This window comes from Euprymna scolopes, chromosome 36 (genome assembly GCF_053919585.1).
Source record: "Euprymna scolopes isolate OS-2025 chromosome 36, ASM5391958v1, whole genome shotgun sequence".
In the NCBI taxonomy this organism is placed as follows: Eukaryota; Metazoa; Mollusca; class Cephalopoda; order Sepiida; family Sepiolidae; genus Euprymna; species Euprymna scolopes.
The window spans coordinates 11,579,973-11,602,561 of NC_136517.1; the positions used below are offsets into that span (position 1 = coordinate 11,579,973).

The 22,589-nt window shown below is 32.0% G+C and overlaps 1 protein-coding gene across 1 annotated transcript in view; it reads right to left on the reverse strand.

Annotated features, from left to right (window-relative positions):
• Nucleotides 1-22,589, reverse strand: part of LOC145260337 (uncharacterized) — a 51,409-nt gene that overhangs the window by 28,227 nt on the left and 593 nt on the right. The window contains exons 2-6 of the mRNA XM_080118254.1: nucleotides 12,620-12,791; nucleotides 11,624-11,708; nucleotides 8,386-8,509; nucleotides 4,161-4,252; nucleotides 1,619-1,832 (exon numbers count right to left, since the gene is read on the reverse strand). Coding sequence (XP_079974380.1) covers nucleotides 1,619-1,832; nucleotides 4,161-4,252; nucleotides 8,386-8,509; nucleotides 11,624-11,708; nucleotides 12,620-12,702 — 598 coding nt within the window. The 5' untranslated portion in view covers nucleotides 12,703-12,791. The remainder of the gene's footprint in view (nucleotides 1-1,618; nucleotides 1,833-4,160; nucleotides 4,253-8,385; nucleotides 8,510-11,623; nucleotides 11,709-12,619; nucleotides 12,792-22,589) is intronic.

Here is a 22,589-nt window from a genome sequence, read left to right on the forward strand (position 1 = left end):
GTAACAAAATCTTCTACCATAATTTTAGGATGTCATCTTCACGTTTAGTATTTACCTTTCAAACCACTAGAATTACTACAATTTCTGTTGGACAGTGAAAAAGCTATTATTAGCCTTCCGACGAGAGTGAAGAATTCTGTATGCTTCCATCGGCTGAGGAAAATAAAATACAATTTCTGTTGGACATTTTCATGTGCATCTATACACCTGACTAATCAACATTTTCTTTGGATTTTACCACATTTTTTAACTTTTCTCCAAATGAGTCTGGATTTCCATTGGAATATCCTTTTAATTTATACATTTCTGCATTATTAATTTTCATACAAATATGACTTCTTTTATAATTTGTAGTTTTCAATTAATGTGCTAACCAACAAAATTTATAGTTTGCCTATGAATATCATTTTGTTAACTAATTTCCTCTGGGGATAAAAGCCATTTTTTGAAACTCCATGGAAAAAGGAAAAGTTTTAAAATTTTAACTTATATTCCTTGTCGAATAAGAAATTTGTTGTAAATTCTAATTTACAGAGTTTAAATTCAATTTCTTTATATATATATGCATAGTACATTTGTAAATGATTGGTCGATATTCACTGGTATCACAGCCGTGGCATGAGCATAGATCTCCCAACCCTTAACAAAAAAATAAAATATACAGGTGTCAGTAATTAGCAATATGAAGACCAGTTTCAACATTTAATATAGAAATTTATTGAAGAAAACATAACTTTTTTGGTGTTTTTTTTTTATGTGTGTGCCGTGTCAACACACGAGGGAAAGATTAAGTCATTAAATGATTTACGAGATGTTCATAGTTCTTGGAAACAAATTTTAAGTTTTTAGAACCAGGAATAGTCGTGAGGACTTTATAAATATTTCTTAAAGAGTGTCTGATAGGACTTGAGTAAAAGAACTGCACCAAAAAGAGGAAAAGACAAAAAAACTTCCTCTGACTGAGGCAATCATATTTTCTCCAGAGAAAAATGTTTCTTCCTTTTTTTTTAACAAAAGGAAATAACATTTATTATATTAGTTAGTCCTAGTAATGTGATAATTTTGCTCCATAAATGTGTTTGATGTAACAAAAGGTTATATTTTAGAGAATTAATCCAGTGAGGTTAGGAGGCTTTAGGTGCATGGCGCGTGGCATCAATGTTAGTAATTTTACATCAAGGAGACCGAGTCAAAGTAGCACGTCGTTCATTCTTGATACTGCGTTTTGAACTGAACTGAACTTTGGTTCAACTAATTTGGATTTCGCGCGCAGTGCCTTCTGGGTGGCTCCCAGCGAAGGCTGTTAGAAAATGATTTTAGAAAGTGTTTTTTTCGAGTGTTGATTGGACAGAAAATGGATACCTTGTCATATGTCCGCGCGAAAAGACAGTTTACTTTTTACTTCTACAGAATTTGCGTGGATGGATACGACAGATGTACACATAACTGGTTCCTTGTCCATCCATTTTAATGTCTCTGGCGTATCGTTACACAAAGAACAATATTCCTACAATACAAGCATAACAATTTATGATGTCAATTAGCTTTCTTGAAACTCTCAAATTATTTGTTGGTTGAGAAGTCTTCTTGCTGATATTCTAAAATTGCTATTACTTACCAGATGCGGGACTTTTGCTGTAGATGTAACACATGACTGGATCATGAAAATGATGTTCATCATTGGATTCTTGACTTGAAGACATTCCAGGAAAATGTTCCACTTCAGAATCTTCTCTCAAAGATGCAAGATGATTGGCACTTGTATTCAACATTGTTGAAGAGATTCGACTATGATTTTTATGGATTTTGTGAATAAGGTTCCGAGGACCTGACTAAAAAATGAGGCATCAGTTACAATATATTTGTGGATCAGAATGCTTATAAAATAAAATATGTTAAAAATTGTTATACAATACTATAAAAAAATATCTAAAAAAAATTGTACAATGCTGTAAAAAATATATATTAAAAATTCTTATACAATACTGTAAAAAATATATATTAAAAATTCTACTGTAAAAATATGTCAAAAAATTATACAATACTGTAAAAAATATATTAAAAATTGTTATATAATATTATAAAAATATGTAAAAAAATTATACAATACTGTAAAGAATATATATTAAAAATTCTTATAAAATACTGTAAAAAATATATTAACAATTGTTATATAATATTATAAAAATATGTAAAAAATTATACAATACTGTAAAGAATATATATTAAAAATTGTTATACAATACTATAAAAATATGTAAAAAAATTATACAATACTGTAAAAAATATATTAAAAATTGTTATATAATATTATAAAAATATGTAAAAAATTATACAATACTGTAAGGAATATATATTAAAAATTGTTATACAATACTATAAAAATATGTACAAAAATTATACAATACTGTAAAAAATATATTAAAAATTGTTACATAATATTATAAAAATATGTAAAAAATTATACAATACTGTAAAGAATATATATTAAAAATTGTTATACAATACTATAAAAATATGTAAAAAAATTATACAATACTGTAAAAAATATATTAAAAATTGTTACATAATATTATAAAAATATGTAAAAAATTATACAATACTGTAAAGAATATATATTAAAAATTGTTATACAATACTATAAAAATATGTAAAAAAATTATACAATACTGTAAAAAATATATTAAAAATTGTTACATAATATTATAAAAATATGTAAAAAATTATACAATACTGTAAAGAATATATATTAAAAATTGTTATACAATACTATAAAAATATGTAAAAAAATTATACAATACTGTAAAAAATATATTAAAAATTGTTACATATTATAAAAATATGTAAAAAATTATACAATACTGTAAAGAATATATATTAAAAATTGTTATACAATACTATAAAAATATGTAAAAAAATTATACAATACTGTAAAAAATATATTAAAAATTGTTACATAATATTATAAAAATATGTAAAAACTTATACAATACTGTAAAGAATATATATTAAAAATTGTTATACAATACTATAAAAATATGTAAAAAAAATTATACAATACTGTAAAAAATATATTAAAAATTGTTATATATTATAAAAATATGTAAAAAAATTATACAATACTGTAAAAAAATGTGTCATAAAATTTGTGTTATGAAAAATGTTATATATTTTAAAATGTTCTTTGCAAAAAAGAAAAAAAAGTTCAAAATATATAAAAAAAATGTAATAAAATAAACGCTACAAAAAATTTGTAATAAAGAGATAAAAAAGAAGTCCTAAATAATTTGCAACGTACTTGGTAAAATTTATTTGTAAGTTACACTTTTCTGGAGGTCGAAGATTCAAACTTCATCGCGGTCCACATGAAAAAAAAAATACAATTGTGAATTACTTAGGACTTTTACTCAGTCATGGCTGACAGAACAAGAACATGCTACTCCTATGAATTAAATAAAAGGCCCCGTTTGAAATTCCATGCAGATTCTTGAGTTCGACAGAAATGATGATACATCTGAAGAAGGTCAGAGGTTACATCGGCCAAAACATGAAACACAGAATGAGACTAAGACAATTTTTATTTTTGTTCCTATCCAGAATGCCCCTCTGTGAGGAGTTAGATTTTCCCCACATTAAAAACCGACCTTGTGTCCAACTCTGCCAGGGTCGGGAGGCAAGTAAATAGGAACACTCAGAATGAGAACAGTAGTTGGAATAATAGCAATAATTAGAAAACATAATGAGATAAGGATTGATAATTTTGTACCATTCGGACTACTATTCTCATCTTGGTTGTTAAATTCATGTTTCGGCAAATGTAACTACCAACCATCTTCAGGTGCATCTTTTCGAACTAGTAACATTCTAGTTAAACTTGGGAATCTTGATGTTGAACTTTTACAGATTTTCAAATTGACCCTGTTATTCAATCCACGGGTAAAGACTACTCTTGTACTGTCAGCCATGACCAGGTAGAAATGTTAATTTGTTATTTTTAGTTATTATCACCTGTAGTAAGGATTGAACTTTCAACCTTTACAAAAGTTTCACTCGTGATCTAATTGTTGAGAGGTTGATTAACAATGGTTAATATGTGATCTGGTCCGAAGAAACAAAAAAATGTTGCAAACATGGAGCAATTGAACATAATTATTTCTTACCTTTGTTGTTGTTAAGGTTGGAAATTTCCTGCATTGATTAGTAGCGATTTTAAAAGCATTATCGTTTTGACCCCACAAGGATTTTGTGATATCTACAATAAAATATGACAGAATATAACAACAATTATTTTTTTCATAACATTTAAAACCATTAAGTATCAAAATTTCGGTTCTTGTCAAGAGTTTCTATAATAAAAAAAAAATAAAATAAAGAAAAATTCCCATGACAGAAAGAAAATATCACATTCTAAAAATCACATAAATTGATCAAGTAGTTTTATTCCTAAATAAGAAAATCAAATTTTATGTTAAAAAACAACAAAGAAAAAAAAAAAAAAAAAAAAAAACAGCAATGATATCGCGATACCATTTTGAAGACAAAGGGAGATAACTCCAAATAATTAAAACTTGTGAGATTTTAGAATGCCATTTTTAACATGGAGGCATTGGAAAAGCTTGCATTTACTTAAAAACTTTTTTTTTTCTAAAAATAAAACTATTTGATCAATTTACGTGATTTTTGGAATACAATATTTTCTTTTTGTTGTGGATACGTGCACCATACAGATTTTTCTTTTATTTATGTTTTTTTTTTTATTATGGGGGAATTCTGGACAATCATCAACATTTCTTTCCTGAGAAGCGTAAGAGAAAGTGAAGTTATTGAATGTACCCGAAGATAAACAGTTTTAAAACGTCCTGTGACCAACAAGTTCTAAGTGTGCCACACAGAATAATGTTGTGACCCTTTGGCTGTGATCAAGCGAGCGATGGCGGGTCACTGGATTGATTATGATTAGAAAAATAAAAACAATTAAATTGGAAAAATGTGAGTGACAGCTGAAATAATAAAAAGCGACAAATAAAGGTAAACGAAGTTCTGGAGGAATTTTTAGTTTACGTAAACGAAATAACTAGAGTTAGTCTTACGTCTGCCTTGGGGTTTTGGACACGTGATATGTAGATTTGAGTAGATTTTAACCAGTTATTAGCTGAACACTAGGGAAAACGAACGACGCAAGGGAAAGTTGTTCTTTCCTCATAACGCGGGGAGCGGCGTCTTCCAAGACGTGAAGACGTAAAGAATCCAGCGGGAATCAAGAGAATAAATGTTTCATATACAAACCAGGTATGTGGTGTGTTTGTCTACAACTGTTTCGATATGTCCACGTCAATCGTTTTATGTTAGAACTGTTGCGTAAATGTAAAATACAAACGCTAGATGATACACGATAAATATATACTTGTATATAATGTAACCGAAATATATATACATGCATATATACGTTTTTTGTGTTTTTTTACATGGAAGTCACCACATCAAGGCCTGGAGGCCACTCGGGAATAAGGGTTGGGGCATTATCGTAGTAATCCTTAGTAATGGAGATCTGAAAAAGTGTCTTACTTAAGGGGGTGGTTCATCAGGAACTTGTTTATGTTAGACTTGAAGACATCCAAGTTGTAGTCAGGTGGGAAACAGGCAAACGGAAGACAATTCCACAGGCGTGCACTTCTAAGGAAGAAGCTTTGTTCGTGGAATCTACGTTTTGATTTAGGCACAGATAAAGAATGGGGAAAATTACTGACAGTGGTTTCAGCTTGACGGGTGTTTTTGTGAAAGATTGGCGAGGGGGGAACCAGAGATTCTCGTGGAAATAACAATAACGTACATGAATATACAAATAATATATACCCACCCATCCAACAATAGCAGTGTGCAGCTAACAGTGCTTTATCAGCCATCAGGAACTGAGTCGCTGCGGGTCCGTAGACAATGCTGATTTCCAATCAGTCCTTAACCAATTGGCAAAAGAGATAACAAATGTGAATTGAATTGGTTTTACGAGCGCTTCTCCATCTCCAGTATTCAGATGGAAAGTCTTGACCATGCTCTGCGTGTGGCAAGCAGGACACCTGAATATCAGCTTTTTTAAAATCAGCAGTTGAAAAAGATCATTGGGGATAGCATGGTAACAAAGTAGATGTTTACATGAACTTTTGAAAGATTTACAAAATAATATCGGTCGTGTTTATGGTTATTACGAATGCATTACATCGTCAGTATGTTTCAAATGAGACTTGTAAAAGAAACTAAATTTACTGAAGGTTTTGTATTTTTTTTCTTTTTTTCACTCCAAACAAGGCACATTGCCACTTTGAACGTAAGGGGTGTAGAGAGAATGGATGTTTTAAGTATAACACGTGTTCATGTCCGCGCGGGTGTAACCATCGTTTGTTGCGGGACTGGTGGTGTAGAAAGAAAAGGAAATGTGTGTTCATCTCACGTTCGGGTCACTATCGTTTGTTCGCGCATGGGAAAAGAAGTGATGTAGTGGAAAATGGGAATGATAGTCCAGCGTGTAGACAAAGAAAAAGATAGAGGGTTGACATCAGTTAGCAGTCAGCTACACGAAGGTATTCTTAGGGACAAGTTGTATATGTAGAGAGAGAAAGAGTAAGAATGTCAATCCAGGTTATGGAGAGAGAAAGCGTATAAAGTGTACATACTGTCTGTTAGCTTTTTGTCCCACATAGTAGCAAGTGGCGTGAGGTACGCGCGTCTGCCGAAACAGCAGCGGCTAGTGTGCTGACCACTCACCTCAGAAGGCGAGATGGAAAAAGGAAGATGCTGTTTATTGCTCTTGCTTTTATACTTGTTTCCGGTGGTCTTTTGCACATGTGTGGATTTCCTTTAAAAAGGAAGTGACGGCGTCCATCTGTGCGTACGTTAGCGCTTGTGTGTGCATACAACGCGAACGTGAATACATGTACGTGTGTGGACGTGCACGTGCACGTGTATGTTTGTGTGCGCGTATGTATGTGACAAGTAATATAGCTTGAGATGTGAACACGTTTTTGTGTGAGACTAGAAAAGGCTCGCGCAGGGGCTACTATTTGGGATCATGTCTAACTGGTGAATGTGGAGAGTTGAGCAGCAATATGTCTGTTCGCGTTACTTCTGCAGGTTAATACAATCAAGGAAGCAGGAAACAGGAAGGGAATTCCAATGTGTAACAGTTCGAGGGAAGAAACTATCTATTTCAATTAATGTTTCAATGCTTATGCAGTAAAATTAAATTTAAAAAAAATGCCTTTTAGCTAGAAACACTATTACTTACTTGTTATGTCGAAATCAGTAAGACTATAAAAAATTATGAAAAATGATCAAATAGAAAAATATTTACAAGTAAAAGTAAAATTTATCGAATTATATACTTTTATTATTATTGTTAATAGAAAGTTCTGAAAATTCAGGTGAGGTCTATGATTTTGACACAAAATATTAAAATCCGCTGTTTCAAAATAGAATATGGCAGATTACTAATATCTGTTTTTTGTAAAAAATGGTTCTAGAAAATCTTCTACTCAAATCATTTTTCGTAATTTTTGGAATTTTGACTAATTTCGACATGATGTGTAAGAGTATTTCTTACCTAAAATACATTTATTTGAAAGCAAATTATACAGAAGCACCAATAATTCAGTTTTTTTTTGTTTTTTTTAATTACATTTTCACTCCAAACAAGGCACATTGCCACTTTGGTGTAGGGGGCTACTATCAGGGGCAGCAACTACTGGGGCACTATGTAGGGATTTGGGCAGCAAGATGTCGGTTCACGTTGCATTTGAACTTCTGCATGTCAGTACAGTTAGGGAAGCAGGAACCTGGAATGGAATTCCAGAGTCTAGCGGTTCTGGGGAAGAAACTACTGGAGTAGAAAGATCTTTTACATCTAGGGATCTCTACTGTGTGGGGGTGGGATTTAGCTGCCTGTCGGGTTTGTCGAGGGTGTCTACGTTGTGGGGGCACAAGTGTCTGCAGTTCGTCAGAGCATTCACCATTAAAATACTTGTAGAACAGGCAGGGGGATGCAACGTTTCGTCGATGGAACAGAGGCTGAAGCTTAGATGCCAGTTCAGGGCCTATCAGATTGGCGACTCTTTAGTAGTGATAAAAACTAGTTATATGGGTGATGTAATGGAATAACCTAACATCCTTCAAAGATGAAATGAACTATGGATATATTGACCCTCTCACATGACTGTGGCAGAAGGAAAAAAGACAGAGAATAAGAAAAGATGTCGAGTAACTCTTCTGTCACCTGTATTCCCTTGTAAATAAACCCCTTTGTCTTTCACCCATGACCCCGTGTTTCTTGCTGTATTCCTATTTAAAGTAAGGGTATAACAATGAGAGAAAAAAGGGCACTAAGTATTTGTTTACCTTCGTGGCTGAGTCTCGAAGCAAAGGGTAAATTGGAATCATCCAAGTTTAGTTCCTTGCACACGTTCGTGATCATCTTTTCCAAGTAAACAATGTAACAAATGGCTCGTTGCATATTAACAACCTGTAACAAACGTTTAGAAAATAAAACATTAATATTTCTTCACCATAAGTAAAAGAGAAAAAAACGGGAAGGAAAAAAAAAAGTGTCTCTTTTAACTAAAGGTCAGCAGGTCATCCACACAATGTGATCCAATATCCAATATTCAGTCCAGCAAAATTTTGTGAAAATAACAAGAGGAGAACAGCATGTGCATTCAATTTTTTGCGGACTGTTATCCTCATCTTCATAGTTGTTGCTGCTCCACCATGTTCCGGCCTACTAATCCTCTGGTCTTCTTCAGGTGATTAACCGTGACCAGATAGAATGTTGAGTCTCGTAAGTAATTACGTAAGTAATTACTGTCTTCCATGGTTGTTGTCTCATCACATTTTCGCTAACTAATCCCCTGGCCTGCTTTGGGTAGGATTGCTTCAGATAATACCCACCTGGAACTCAATGCCTCTATCCACTGTACCATGGGCCTCGTAGGACCGAAACATGGTGAAACAACAACTATGAAGGATAACAGTCTAAAGAAGAATAGAATTGAAAATTATAAATATATTTCAAAGTAAAACTTCATTTTCAGTATGTCTTTCTTTCTTTTGCCATGTTGTTGTTTGAGCATAGAATCAGTAGAAGTGCGTTTATTGTTTCTGCGGTAGTCTTTTCAAATGTCAGAACGGTGCGTTGATCATACGGAATTCACGTTAGGGTATGTATTCCTTGAATAGAAGCACTGGTTGAGTTTGAATAAAATAAATGCGTATTAAATACGTTTGAAGCCAAAACAACGCAGAAACAACAAACGGACTTCTACTGATTCTATGCTCAAACAACAACATGGCAAAACAAAAGAAAGAAAGAAAGAAACACTATCAATAATTACCCCCACTCTTTATCTGCGCCTAAACCTAAACGTAGATTCCATGAACAAAGCTTCTTTCTTAGAACTGCACACCTGTGGAATTGTCTTCCGTTTTCCTGCTTTCCGGCTGACTACAATATGGTTGTCTTCAAGTCTAACGTAAATAAGTTCTTGATGAGACGTTCCATATAAGTTATCAAAGTTTCCAAATTTTCATTACTATATTGTCCAATTTCTAATGTACAATCTTTAACCCTTATCCTTGAGTGGCCTCTTGGCCTTGATAATGTGGTGATGCCTATGTAAAAAAAAAAAAAAAAAAAAAAAAAAAAAAAAAAAAAAAAGACATACTGACGATGAAGTTTTACTTGGAAATTTCAAACAAAATAAATATCTGTTTATTTTGTAATAATGTATTGTTTTGGCTTCAAACATATCTAATACGCATTTATTTTATTCAAACTCAACCAGCGCTCCTATTCAAGGAACACAAACCCTAACGAGAACAGTAGTTTAAATAAATCAAATAATACAGAAACAGTGATCATAGGAAGATTGCTTCCTTGCTCTATAAACTGACAAGAGTTGCAGCAACCAATTTTGTGACATTCAAACCTTACAAGAAATGAACAGCTCTCCACATAATCCCTTGCTTTGACAAGCTCTTTAAACTGACATTCACTTACATCCAATCTGCTTCGAAGGCTGCTGGTAAAAATGATCAGTGCTTCTATATTAGAATAATGAAAAAAATATTGCATTTCAAGTAAAACAAATGGTGCCTACATAATTGTTAGATCTCAAATAGTAACATATCCAATAAAATTTTAAATAAAATAAAAAGTTTTGGTAGGTAAGTATGAAGGATCGAACCTGAACCCTTGAGTCGAAGTTGGAAATTAAAGTGTGAAAAAAAAACGTGCGACGTTAACCACTGGGCCACCACGAAATAATAATGGAAACATGTTTGAATTTATTTAAGTATTAAAACTTGGCAGGTGCCTATACTTAATGAGGTCAACTTTGACTGCAGGGCAGTATTTTATTTACCACGGGGCAGGATTTTTTTTTTTTTTTTTTGTTTCACCAAGATGTTGTGGGGAAAACCAGCTTCCCATAAAAAGGGAATTGTCGAAATTGAATAGCAATTGTCTGATATAAGGAGAAACTCCACATTAATCAAAGCTGATTGCTTTCGGACGTTTCCGGCGATCGCGACCGGAAAAATGCCGCCAGAATTAGTTTCGCTTTTATTATACGAAAAAGCTTAATGCACATGCGACGATCGAAAAATGTTGAATATTTATCTTTTCAAAGTCAAGCAAATTAAATAGACAGGCGACCCCCAGACGTGATATAAAAAGTTTTAAGAAGGAATAAGCCGACCGAGAAGTCCAGCGAAAAAAATACACAAAAGCGAACATACATACATATACACATTTTCGCTTTTATATTTATAGATAAATCTAACCTGTCTATTTAAATGTATGTATGTATGTATATATATATATATATGTCTGCCTAAAACTTTCGACAGAGGCAACGGATTTTCACGAAATCGGTATCATTTTGAAGCTCGACGTTTCAGACGACAAATATCAAAAAATTGGTCAAAAACATTAATTCCTTCACCCTCAGCTGGGCAGTTTTCTACAAGAAGGGGTTGATTTTATGCGAGCCATTTTTGTAAGTCATCATATCGGTTGGATTGACTTTGCCTAATTTTAACGTTCCGAACTTCCAGTCGCGTCATAACTTGTATTATTTGGGTCATCCGAACTACTGTTCTCAGCTTGAACTTTATTTTCACAACGTTTCAGCCAATGTAACCTCCAACCTTCTTCAGGTGTATCTTGTCACACTCAAGAATCTGTACGGAATTTTGAACGGAACCCTTTATTCAATAAATGGGGGTAAGATGCTTTAGTTACATTAGGTATGATCGGGTAAGTTTTCAGTCATTCAGAATTGTATTCTTAGTATCGACCACAACTGAGGATTGAACCTTCAACCTCTAAAAGACTGTCACTTAGAACTGATTATTACTAAACAATTTATCTGTTATTCCACAGATTCTTGCAATAAAATGTTTATTTCTTAGCATTGAGTGACAAAAACGCTATTTTAAACTTAAGCAAGACAGGCAAAATGGAAAATATTTAAAAGTAAAACACTCTACAATGAGCCACTGTTGGAAATTCCTAACTTATTTCATACAGGTTAAAATGCATGCGAGATAATTTAAGAAAATAAATTATCTAATAAACCTTTGTTCCTTTTGAGTATTCTTCATCACCTGGAATCTGACAACACAGTTTCTTCATGAGTTCATTTAAGGTGTGGTGACGAACCCTAAAATAAACAAAAATAAATCTATAATATTTTTTCATGGAAATCGCTCCAGACAAAACATATAGGCACCCAATGTAAGAAGCAAAAGAAAAGGTACTACTTTAATGTAAAAAACTAAGTGTATTATGGATAGATTCAAATCCAGAAAATAGTAAGTCTTCCACTTTTGTCAGAAACATCAATCATGGAATATGAGGAATAAAGGATAAAATAAGGGATGCGAGAGTTATAAGGCCCCCTTTTTACTCTCCATGAATTACATAAAGATAGAACAGATTATTGTATTGTTAATAATTATTATTGCTTGATTTTTTTTAATTAAAATTACTTGAATTTTTTTTAAATTAAAATTACTTGATTTTTTTTAAATTAAAATTACTTGATTTTTTTAATTTAAAATTACTTGATTTTTTTAAATTAAAATTACCTGATTTTTTTTTAATAATTACAGTTGCTTGAATTTTTGAAGAGTTGCTTTTTTTTTTTAATTATTAATATGTAAAAGGTAGGAAGTTGAAACAAAGGGAAATAACTTCTTTAGTTTGTTTGCATTTTAATTCCAGAGATTTTTTTTAAGACAAAATGTGAAAAAGCCAACATGTGAAAAGAAATTTCCACAAATTAATTTAAGATATTTTTAAAATTAAAAATTAAAATAAAAATTTTTTTTTTCAAATAAAAATTTATGAAAAAAAAAAACAACTTAATTGCCTTAGCTTTGTGTAATCACGATATAAAATAATAATCCACTTTTTTCATGCATGCAGTAATAGACTTTGTAGAAAGTGGATATTTTAAAATGCAGAAGTCCAGCTTAAATATTTGTTTTGGAAAATATTTTTATACCTATTTTAAAACTGGCGTTATCTGAGAGGCACCCCTCATTCAACATTGAAAACAACTGATCAAACCTTTCATTTTCACGATGTTTTTGCCGGAGTTTCTTGCTGTCCTGTAAAGGATGACTCTGCTGCTCTCTATGCTTGGAAAACATGATGTTTAATTTCACTTGGATGAAGATGAAGGAACAACAACAACACAAAATTTTGGATAGTTACGACAAGGTGCCCTTTTCTTTATTAACTGAAATAAAAGCAGGCTTTATTCTATTATTAAATAAATAATTAAAAAAAAAACAAGCAAGAAATTCAAACGTAAAATAGTAAATGTTTGTATGGTGTAAAAACATGTTAGAGTAACCAATACTATTTGGGACCATGTACAAATTAAAGTATAACATTCAGTTTAGAATATTATCAAATGGATGAAATGTATTTTTTATATAATTACAGGGAGGAATAATAAAATTGTCGCCATAGAAAAGACGACATGATCCCATTTCCGTTTGATGAAAGCTGTTTTATTTTTGTTGCAAACAATCTACTAGTTGGCCAGTTGTGTACAAATCCCAAGAGCGATATGAGTCTTCTATCATGTCTGAAAGTCACACAATGTTCAATGAGTGAGATCGGAGATGCGACGCTGTACAACTCATGCTCTCTACCAACCCGAGTTATGAAAAAAAGACTATTGCTAGAACCTTCAAAATGCATCGAATAACAGGGATGTGCCCAGGATGATGAAAACAAAGTTTCTGGCCACAGTTATGATCTTTGGTGTGGTTTCAAGTGAGGGTCACATCATGCGACCTCACATCTTTTAAGTCGGCTTAAAAGTCAACACCAAATTGTACCTGGATGTGCTGACCCACAAGTCTAAAGAGTCGCAGGTTTGGCTTCAGAAGGCGTGCTATGACTTCTATCAGGGGTCCTTCTCCTCCCCCAACCTGAACCCGCTGGACTACTTCATTTGGTCATGTCGAGAACATCACCAACATGACCTGATCGACACCATCTGCAGAGTATTCGTAGAGCTCCTGCAGGTGCTTGTGAAAAAGGCATGCTCACAGTTCCGGATCCATATCGAGGCAGTGATTGACCTTCCACAACACCAAAGTCAACCTGATCAACGCCATCTGCAGAGTATTCGTAGAGCTCCTGCAGCTGCTTGTGAAAAAGGCATGCTCACAGTTCCGGATCCATATCGAGGCAGTGATTGACCTTCCACAACACCAAAGTCAACCTGATCAACGCCATCTGCAGAGTATTCGTAGAGCTCCTGCAGCTGCTTGTGAAAAAGGCATGCTCACAGTTCCGGATCCATATCGAGGCAGTGATTGACCTTCCACAACACCAAAGTCAACCTGATCAACGCCATCTGCAGAGTATTCGTAGAGCTCCTGCAGCTGCTTGTGAAAAAGGCATGCTCACAGTTCCGGATCCGTATCGAGGCAGTGATTGAGGCTGAAGGCAGCTACATTGAATAGATATCAGCTCCACTACATAACCAAGTTATCTGAATTGATTTTTTTCATAAAATTTTTTAAATAAGGCTGTAATCTTGTTTTCTTTAGGGCGACACTTTTATCGTTCCACTCTGCATTTAGATGTGAGCATTTTGGGCACCAGCTCACTTTAGCTAACTAAGTATTTAAGTATTTTTTCGGAAGAGTTATACTAGGAAAAAGAGAAAATAATCTCTAAAGTTTAATGATTGTTAAACTTTTTATTTCATTAAAAGAAATCTTTTTTATTCCTAATTTAATTTTCACAAATAAAGTTATTAAAACACAAACTACAAAATTTTCAAAATATTCTAATTTGACTGCTGTATCTAAATAATTACATAAAAAATCCATTTCAGTATGTTCCTAACTGAATGTTATAGTTTATCTGTCTATTTAAAATTTATTTTGAAAAATGAAATGTTATATTTTATGGTGCTTCTTCGTTATTAGAACAAAATCAAAAAGTTGAAAAAATAAATTTCCATTGAAAAGCAATGGTACCTATTTACTTATAATGACAATTTCAATTAAAAGCAATGTTATCTACTTAATTGCCATAATTGCAGTTACTTCCCCTGACTTCATGCTGTTTATTTAAGTATAATATGCAATTTATTTGGAAAAATATTTTCATAAATAATTAATTTTCTATCTTATTGTTTTTCATAATTTCAGGATATGTTACTAAATTCAACATGACAATTAAAATAGATACGATTGGTTTTAATTGAAATTCAATATTTCAAATTCTGCTATTATAACAAATAACTAACAAGCGTCCATTTTATTTTGAGGTATTGTTGCTTATATAGTAATTTCGTTTTTAATTTGAATTAATTCAATGCTTCTACATGGGTATACATGCTTCTAAATGGGTATACATTAGTTTAGACTGAGTTATCTCCCCACGGCGTGTTTTAAAAATCCAAACATGGCTACGTTCAGCACGCTGTCATAAAAACATGTTTTTCTCTGTAAAAAAAAAAAAAAATGAAGTGAAATTTTTTTTCAGAGAACTTCACTCCATAACGGGTATGTACAATGTAACTTTTTTCAACATTTTCATTTTTTAATGTCTTGATTAAACTGTATAAGTACCAAAAAATTATCTGTTTTTCAATTATCTTATTTAATTTAATAAAGTTTTAATATTACAAAAACATTAATAACAAAAAAAAAAAAAAAAAGAAATGCTAACTGCAGATAAATTGTTATTTTTTTCGACTACTTTTTTATTAAGAAAACACAACTTTGAGGAATTGTAAGAAAAAAGATGCGACTATAATTGCAGATATTCTGAAGAATATTGAATTTTATCAGGGAGCAAATATTGTTTTCTGTAAAATACAAAACATTGCCGCAATTTTCTTAAATTAATTAAGTTAAAATAAGTCGTTACATTAAAATAAGTCGTTACAGCTTTTTTTTAAATTATAATTATAGTCGCATTTTCCTTCTTTTTGTAATGTTAAAGCTTTTTTTTTTGTTATTAATGTTAAAACTTTGTTACATTAAATAAAGTAATTCCTTTGTTAAGAACGGCTTTTGAAATAAACAAATACCCACATTTGTGAGTGGGGGAGTAGTTGGTCATTTTATGTATTTTTGACAGAAATATATTTCACAGCAAATTAATTAGGTTTGTGACATATTTGCATTTACACATAATTAAAAGTACCTAAATTACACTCAGGTATCTTTCAAAATATACATAAAAGCAAACTAAAATTGTATTTTGGTTTTGTGACCTATGTGGGTTTATAAATAGAAGCAAAACATTTAATATTAGTTATTTGCCTTTCAAGCCCACAAAAAAAGAACAAAATCAAAAAGTTGAAAAAATAAATTTCCAAGTGTAAAAATTAAACGACCCCCTACGGAAATGTACAAATAGCATCTAGTATCCTGTCGAACAAACAAAAAAATTTTTTTTTAATTTACCAGCAGTTCCAAGGCGCAAACACGGAACGCAGAATAAGTGAAAAAGGAGGCGAATTAAAAGTAAACACCTCTACTGAATCGGCCACAATAAATTGTCACTTTAATTGGTTTCAAATTAACCGTTATAATACGGCTGATCTATCTATCTCTCTCTCTCTCTCCCACTCTCTGCATCTCTATATCTCTAACTGTCCCCCCATCACAGTGAGTGGAATTAATTTTTATGGAGCTGTGTATTGTTTCGGGTGTCCGTTGATGTTGAATAAATATAACAGCATCAGCAATGATTTAATTTAATATCAGAAAAGTCCAGAAATGCAAAGTTAATGTAGCTAATTAATAAATAGTAAATGTAGTGCAAGGTTTATATAGAAACGAATGGATATGAGGGAAAAAATGGTGGCGTGTTTATAAGTGTCGAACCATTTGTTTAATGGTGGTAAAAAGCGAACAGCAGAATTTTAGAATGTCTACTGAGCAGCCAATCAGATGTGCTGGATTTCAGAAAAGGAGAAATTATTATCTATAATTAGGAATATGTGAAAGTTATGGGAAGTGTATGTGTTGAATTATAAGTTCAAAGCTATTATAACCCAGTAGAGTAGGAATATGTAGGAATGGTGCCAGTGTCAAGTGGGCGCAGTGAAAGTACAGGAAAGGGAGAAAGGTAAAGAGGAAGTACTTCCTCAGAAGATGGTGAGATTGTGATCGTGTCGCTCCTTAGAACAAACATTATTTTAATATAACGCCTAAATGTGTACATAATGGCGTGCTAAAGTTACATAAGGTAGTGCCTAATAGTGTAAACATAATGAATTTGTATGTGGCATCTGTTGTTGTAAACCTATAGTATTTTTGTCCAGAGGGGAAAAACTGCGCTGCTTTTATTATATATAGGGATAAATTTCTAGTTCTTTGGTGTACAAGCTATTTTGTCATTCATTTTTACTTTAAAATTATTACAGAGAAAAGAGCGTACAGGTGGACACGTCTTATCACCGTTATAAATATTTTTTGTCAGTGTCGCTTTTTTCTTTTTTTATGTTTTTCTAATGTTTAAACTGTTACATTAAATAAAGTAGTTGAAAAACTCATTTTTTCTCTCACAATTACTTGAATGATTTGTTTAATAAAAAATTACAATATCGTCACGTTTTCATTTTTTCTTTTTATTAATTGTTATAAAACTTTGTTACATCAAATAAAGTACTTGATTTTATACGCAAATCTTTAATAAGTCGTCGCACTTGTTTAATAAATATTATCATCACATTTTTAAATAGTCGCATTTCTATTTACAATTTTTATAATTCCGCAAAGTTGCATTTTCTTAATAAAAAGTAGTCATAAAAAGTAAAAAAAAAAAAAAAAAAAAAACAGTTGAAAAAAAAGTAGTAAAAAAATAACAATTTTCTGTAATTAGCGTCCTAAATTTTTGTATGAAAACTGAAATAATCTATTAGTAGAATGGAGTTATCTCCCTCAGCACAATCATGATGATTGTAAAAGTGCCCGATTCTGGTAAGTTAGAACAAAGAAAAAAATCAACATGGCTGCCAATAAGCAATTGATAACTGGCCAACAACAAATTGTTGTCTGCATTTTTTTCAGCTGATTTAGGACGAATCTAATGCATTGAGTCCAAAAATTATGTTGGTTTTACTTAATCAGATCAAGTTTTGGAGCTATCTCCAGATGTTGTTTTTTACGTTTTTGTATGCATGTGTAGAGCATTTTAGAAGTGAGTGGGGATAAAATGTCATGTTTTAATTGGAAATTATTATTTTAATGACAAGAAATATTTAGGTCCGATAGTTCTGGGTGAATATGTCAAAAAGAGGTCAGTTGGAAGTCATAAAATCTCAAAATCTTCTAAAAATTAGTGCTCAACATACACAAAGGACTTTATTGTGTGGGAGGAATTAACACCTTGCAAAGAAAGGAACGTCCTCAATAACCCTCTGGTAAACAGAGATAGAGTACTCTTCCCACCGCTGCACATCAATCAGTTCACCAAGGCAGCTCTGTACAAGGATGGTGACTGCTTCACTTACTTGCGCCAGGCTTTTCCAGGATTGACCATGAAGAAGTTGAAAGCTGGCATCTTTGACGGTCCTCGGATCTGGCAGCTCAGAGATTCAGAGTTCGAAAACTCAATGAACAAAGTGGAACTGGAAGTGTGGAAGACATTTATTCTGGAAATTAAGAACTTTCTTCGCGACAATAAAGAAAACCATGCAGAACTTGTTGACAATGCTGAATGCTTTCAGAAATCTTATCTGCAACATAAGCTATTTTCACATATGAAACTTGGATTAAATGAGTGACAAGCAAGGGGAGAGATTCCATCAGGACTTGGAAGAAATAGAGACCATGTATCAGGTTTGCTAAGATTCAGTCATGATGGCTGACTACTGTTGGAATCTGAAGAGAAACCTCCCTGCTGCTGAGTATTCCAGGAGTTCAAGCCCTCAAGTTTGAACAATGGTGAAGCAACATGTAATTTAAGCATACTTATACCATAAAGGTAATGTGCACCATTCAGTTTACAGTAATCGATGTTTCTATCATATATATGTTGTTGGCAAAACATTTTTTTCTCTTAAAAACTTACTTAGGATGATATGTGTTGACAAAAATTAGCTGATAATGTCACAAAAATGTAACCGATTTTGTCACAAAATCTGATTTTTTTCAAATTAGCAAAAAAACCTGACCTGGTGGAGAGAAACTGATGCCATTTCCTGATTAAACAGAGCAAAAATACCCTAAATCAGTTGTAGAAATTAAATCAGTTGTAGAAATTTAGACAATATTCAAAAAATAAAAAATTGTTGCACAGTGAATCGTTTAAAAATAGAAAATTAAACAAAATACTAGAACACTAAGGTCAGCAAATAAACGTGATTCAGTTCCCTGGTCTTCTTAACGGAAGTCGTGGTACCACTCATATTTAGCAACAGTAGTACGGCTAATTCATCGGAGGGTTCACATCTACAAATTTACGCAAAACTTATTTTATTCTAAAAAAGTTTCATTACATGTCCTTAAAAATGCTATCTGGTCCGGCAGTGGATTATCATTATTACGTAAAATTTATATTCGAAACAGATCACACACTAAACTCTAAAACAAAGATTCACAGACCTGAATGAGAATCACCCCCCTCCCCATAATTTTTTTTCTGTTCAGTTTTCTGCAATTTTTTCAGTGAATTATTATTGATTGGACACTAACATACCAGATTATCTCAAAAAAAAAAAAAAAAAAAAAAGCAAAAAAGTCTATTTCGACATTTAAAAGAAGTGTTCACTTTTTAGCTACTATGTTATAGTCTATAGGTACGGGCAAAAATAAACGAATAAGGATAGGGGGACATAGTTTTGAAAACCGATTTATCATAATTTTTTTGTAGGTTTCCGACTACCTTTTGATTGTATTTGAAAGATTAAGGACTAAACTTAGTTTCTAAAGGAAAAAAATATTTGTACATGTGAAAAAAAAAGTCATGAAAAATGTTTTAACGGCAAGCTAACCAATTTAGCTAAATTTTTAAGTTAAATAAATTCATTGTAAAAATTCTTTAAAAAGATAAATATTAGTTTTCTGGGTCTATTTCAAAGATAATTAGTAAAGTAAAATCCTAAGATATTGAATTAAATACAAAAAACACCTTGTTTGCGCAAAAAAAAAAAAAAAAAGAAAATAGCTGAATTAGCCCCAAAGCCGAGTGATTTTGCCGTTCACAAAAATGTAACAAACCGTATTTTTGTAAACACAGAATATACAGAGAGGGCCAAAATCTGAGACAGTCGGAGGGGTGCTGGGTTTCTCCCCCCCCCCAGACATGCATCTGTACATTTCTATTGTAAACGTTTGTACAATTTTTATCATTCTTTTATTTAATTATTTTCCTATGTTCCTGTTTCTAAATTAAATTTTTTTTTAATTATTGGCCAATATTATATAAAAATTATGTTACGCCGAAAGTTACACATTTTTTCAAGCAAGGAAAATATTAAAATCTTACATATAAAAATTATGCGAAACTTGTAATAAAAAAAAAAGTAGAAATATTTATTGCTATTATAAATTTTTTGTGTGAAAATATTATATAAACAATGCTTAATTCAATGATAATATCGGTAGTTCGAGAAATTCATTTTTCTTCGAGTTATATCGAATTCATTAATACGGACTTTAGAGGCTTTTATCGTAATGTTCCTGTAAAAATTAAATAACTTTTATAATTGTTATATTCTACGATGTTTTATTTTCATAAAAAAGCAAAAATAAATTCCTTTAATTTTTTTAATCACTGAAAACCATAACTTTAGTAAAAGTATTTTTTGTTTAAACAAAAAAATACATTTCCACTAAGATTTAAATAAAAATAATGGGTTCAATATATCCCGTGATCATTATTTGATATATGCTGAAAATTTCATTAAAAATTGGTTAATTTCCTGATTTTTTGTGATTTTTTTAAGTAAAGGGAGGGGTCAAAATGTTTATTCATTTTGAGCATTGGTATTCATTTTGCACGTACCTAGTTATAGTAAATCGATCCCCCATTTTGTAAACACGGAAATGAATTATTGAACTTTTTTTTGCAATCACTCATGTTAAGAACGGCTTTCGGAATACCCTCCCCCCAAACTTCAAAAGCAGTTCTTAACATCAGGTGGGGTGAGGGTGGGGTAAAAAAAAAAATTATGGGGGGGGGGGGTCTCATTCGGGTCCGGTCAAGGATTCGTTATTGTGCTTGTTTAATGTTTACTTATTTTTACCGCCAAAATTATGCAAATTACATGTAATCGTTTTTTTTTTTTAAGTTAAAATCCAATTTTTGGTTGGGACCGTGAGAGTAGCATAGGGCTACAATTTTCAATTTTACCACAGTTTTTATTAAAAAAATAAAAATGGAAAACAAATTAAAAAAAAAAAAGAGGCATTCACTCGATGGCCTACGTAAATAGAAGGCCATACCATTGAAGTCACGTTACCTGCTGACGTCACAGAATAAAGTACAATGGCCACGGTTAGGCGATAAACGAGTATTATGAGCATAGTTATCTTCTGCTTTAATTCTCAAAGAAATTGCTGATGGATTCATAAAAAAACTGATCCAAAAGTGACTGCATTTTAATTTCCGACAGATTATTTTACATTTGGACACGTGCAATTAAAAGGAAACATTTCTTTTTTGCCTGGAAAATACTGTGAAGTTTTCTTTAAAAGTGTATTCAATTATTAATTTAAAAGTGCAGGCGTTTTAAAATATATATATTTTTTAATTAGATTATTATTTATTGATGACAATACAGCTGACATCGTCTATTTCCTGGGGTGTCATGACGTAGATATCAAGCAATGGCTCGAATAGGTTAGTATGAGAGATCGCGCCAAATACAGTTACTTTTGGACCAGTTTTATAAATCCTTCGGCAATTTCTTTGAGAATTGAGACAGAAAATAACTATTCTCATTCGTGACCTAACCTTGGCTCTCGAACTTGATTCTGTGATGTCAGTAGGTAACGTAATTTTAGTGGAACGGCCTTCTATTTACGTAAGCTACGCACGAGTAGGCTAATACAGGGTGACCCAAAACAAAAACGGGCCCAACTCTAATTAGGCCCCGTTTCTTAGTGTTTTGTCCGAATGAAATGAAACTTTGGTCATAACTAGTTTATTATATTCAAAACATCACATCAAAACGCTAGGGTCTTTGGCCTTTTTTTCTCCGTTCTACAGCATATGTTCTAGATGGCCTCCATTTAGCTTTTATTTTTTTTTGGTCACCCTGTATACGTGATTACCGGAGGGCCATGATCTTTTAAGACGAATAGAAATATGAAATAAAATACAAATGCGAATTTATTATCCTTCCAAGACATTAATTTTAGATTTAATTGTTTACTTAAAATTCTGCAAACAAACTTTAATTAGATACTTTTAATTCGAACTAAATGTGTTGAAATCATGTTGTTTAATCATTTATAAAGTGGTACTTAGTTTACGGATGTGTTGAAGTAATAACATTATTATTTAGAAACCCATTCTAAATCTGCAGAAGGAATTCAGGCCGTGCACATTTTTTAGATAGGATTTTCAAGTTGAATTCATTTTTTATGATATCTTTTGCTTATTAAATTGTTAGGTAAAAGTACAGTATAGTTAACAAAACCCCCGGTACTTGTGCAAAATACAGACCATGCTGAAATAATAACGTTATTATTTAGAAACCCATTTTTAACATAGGAAGGAGTTGCTTTTTAACTAGTCTGCACTTTCATCTAACAATTTAATAAACAAAATAGGGTAAAAGTGTAGTATCTGTTCTGATACTACACTTCACTTTTCCTGTCCTCAGTCAGTGGGAGAAGTCCTTCTAAACTGAGACAATTTTTATTTTTGTTCCTGTCCAGAGTGCCCCTTTTGGAGAGCTGGATTTTCCCCACATTAAAAACCGACCTTGTGTCTAACTCTGCCCTCGTGGGAAGGCAAGTAAATAGGTACAAAATACGGTACAAATTGAGTTTAAGATTAGCACTTATACACACCAGCCTCCCTTTTCCCATATTAAGAATGA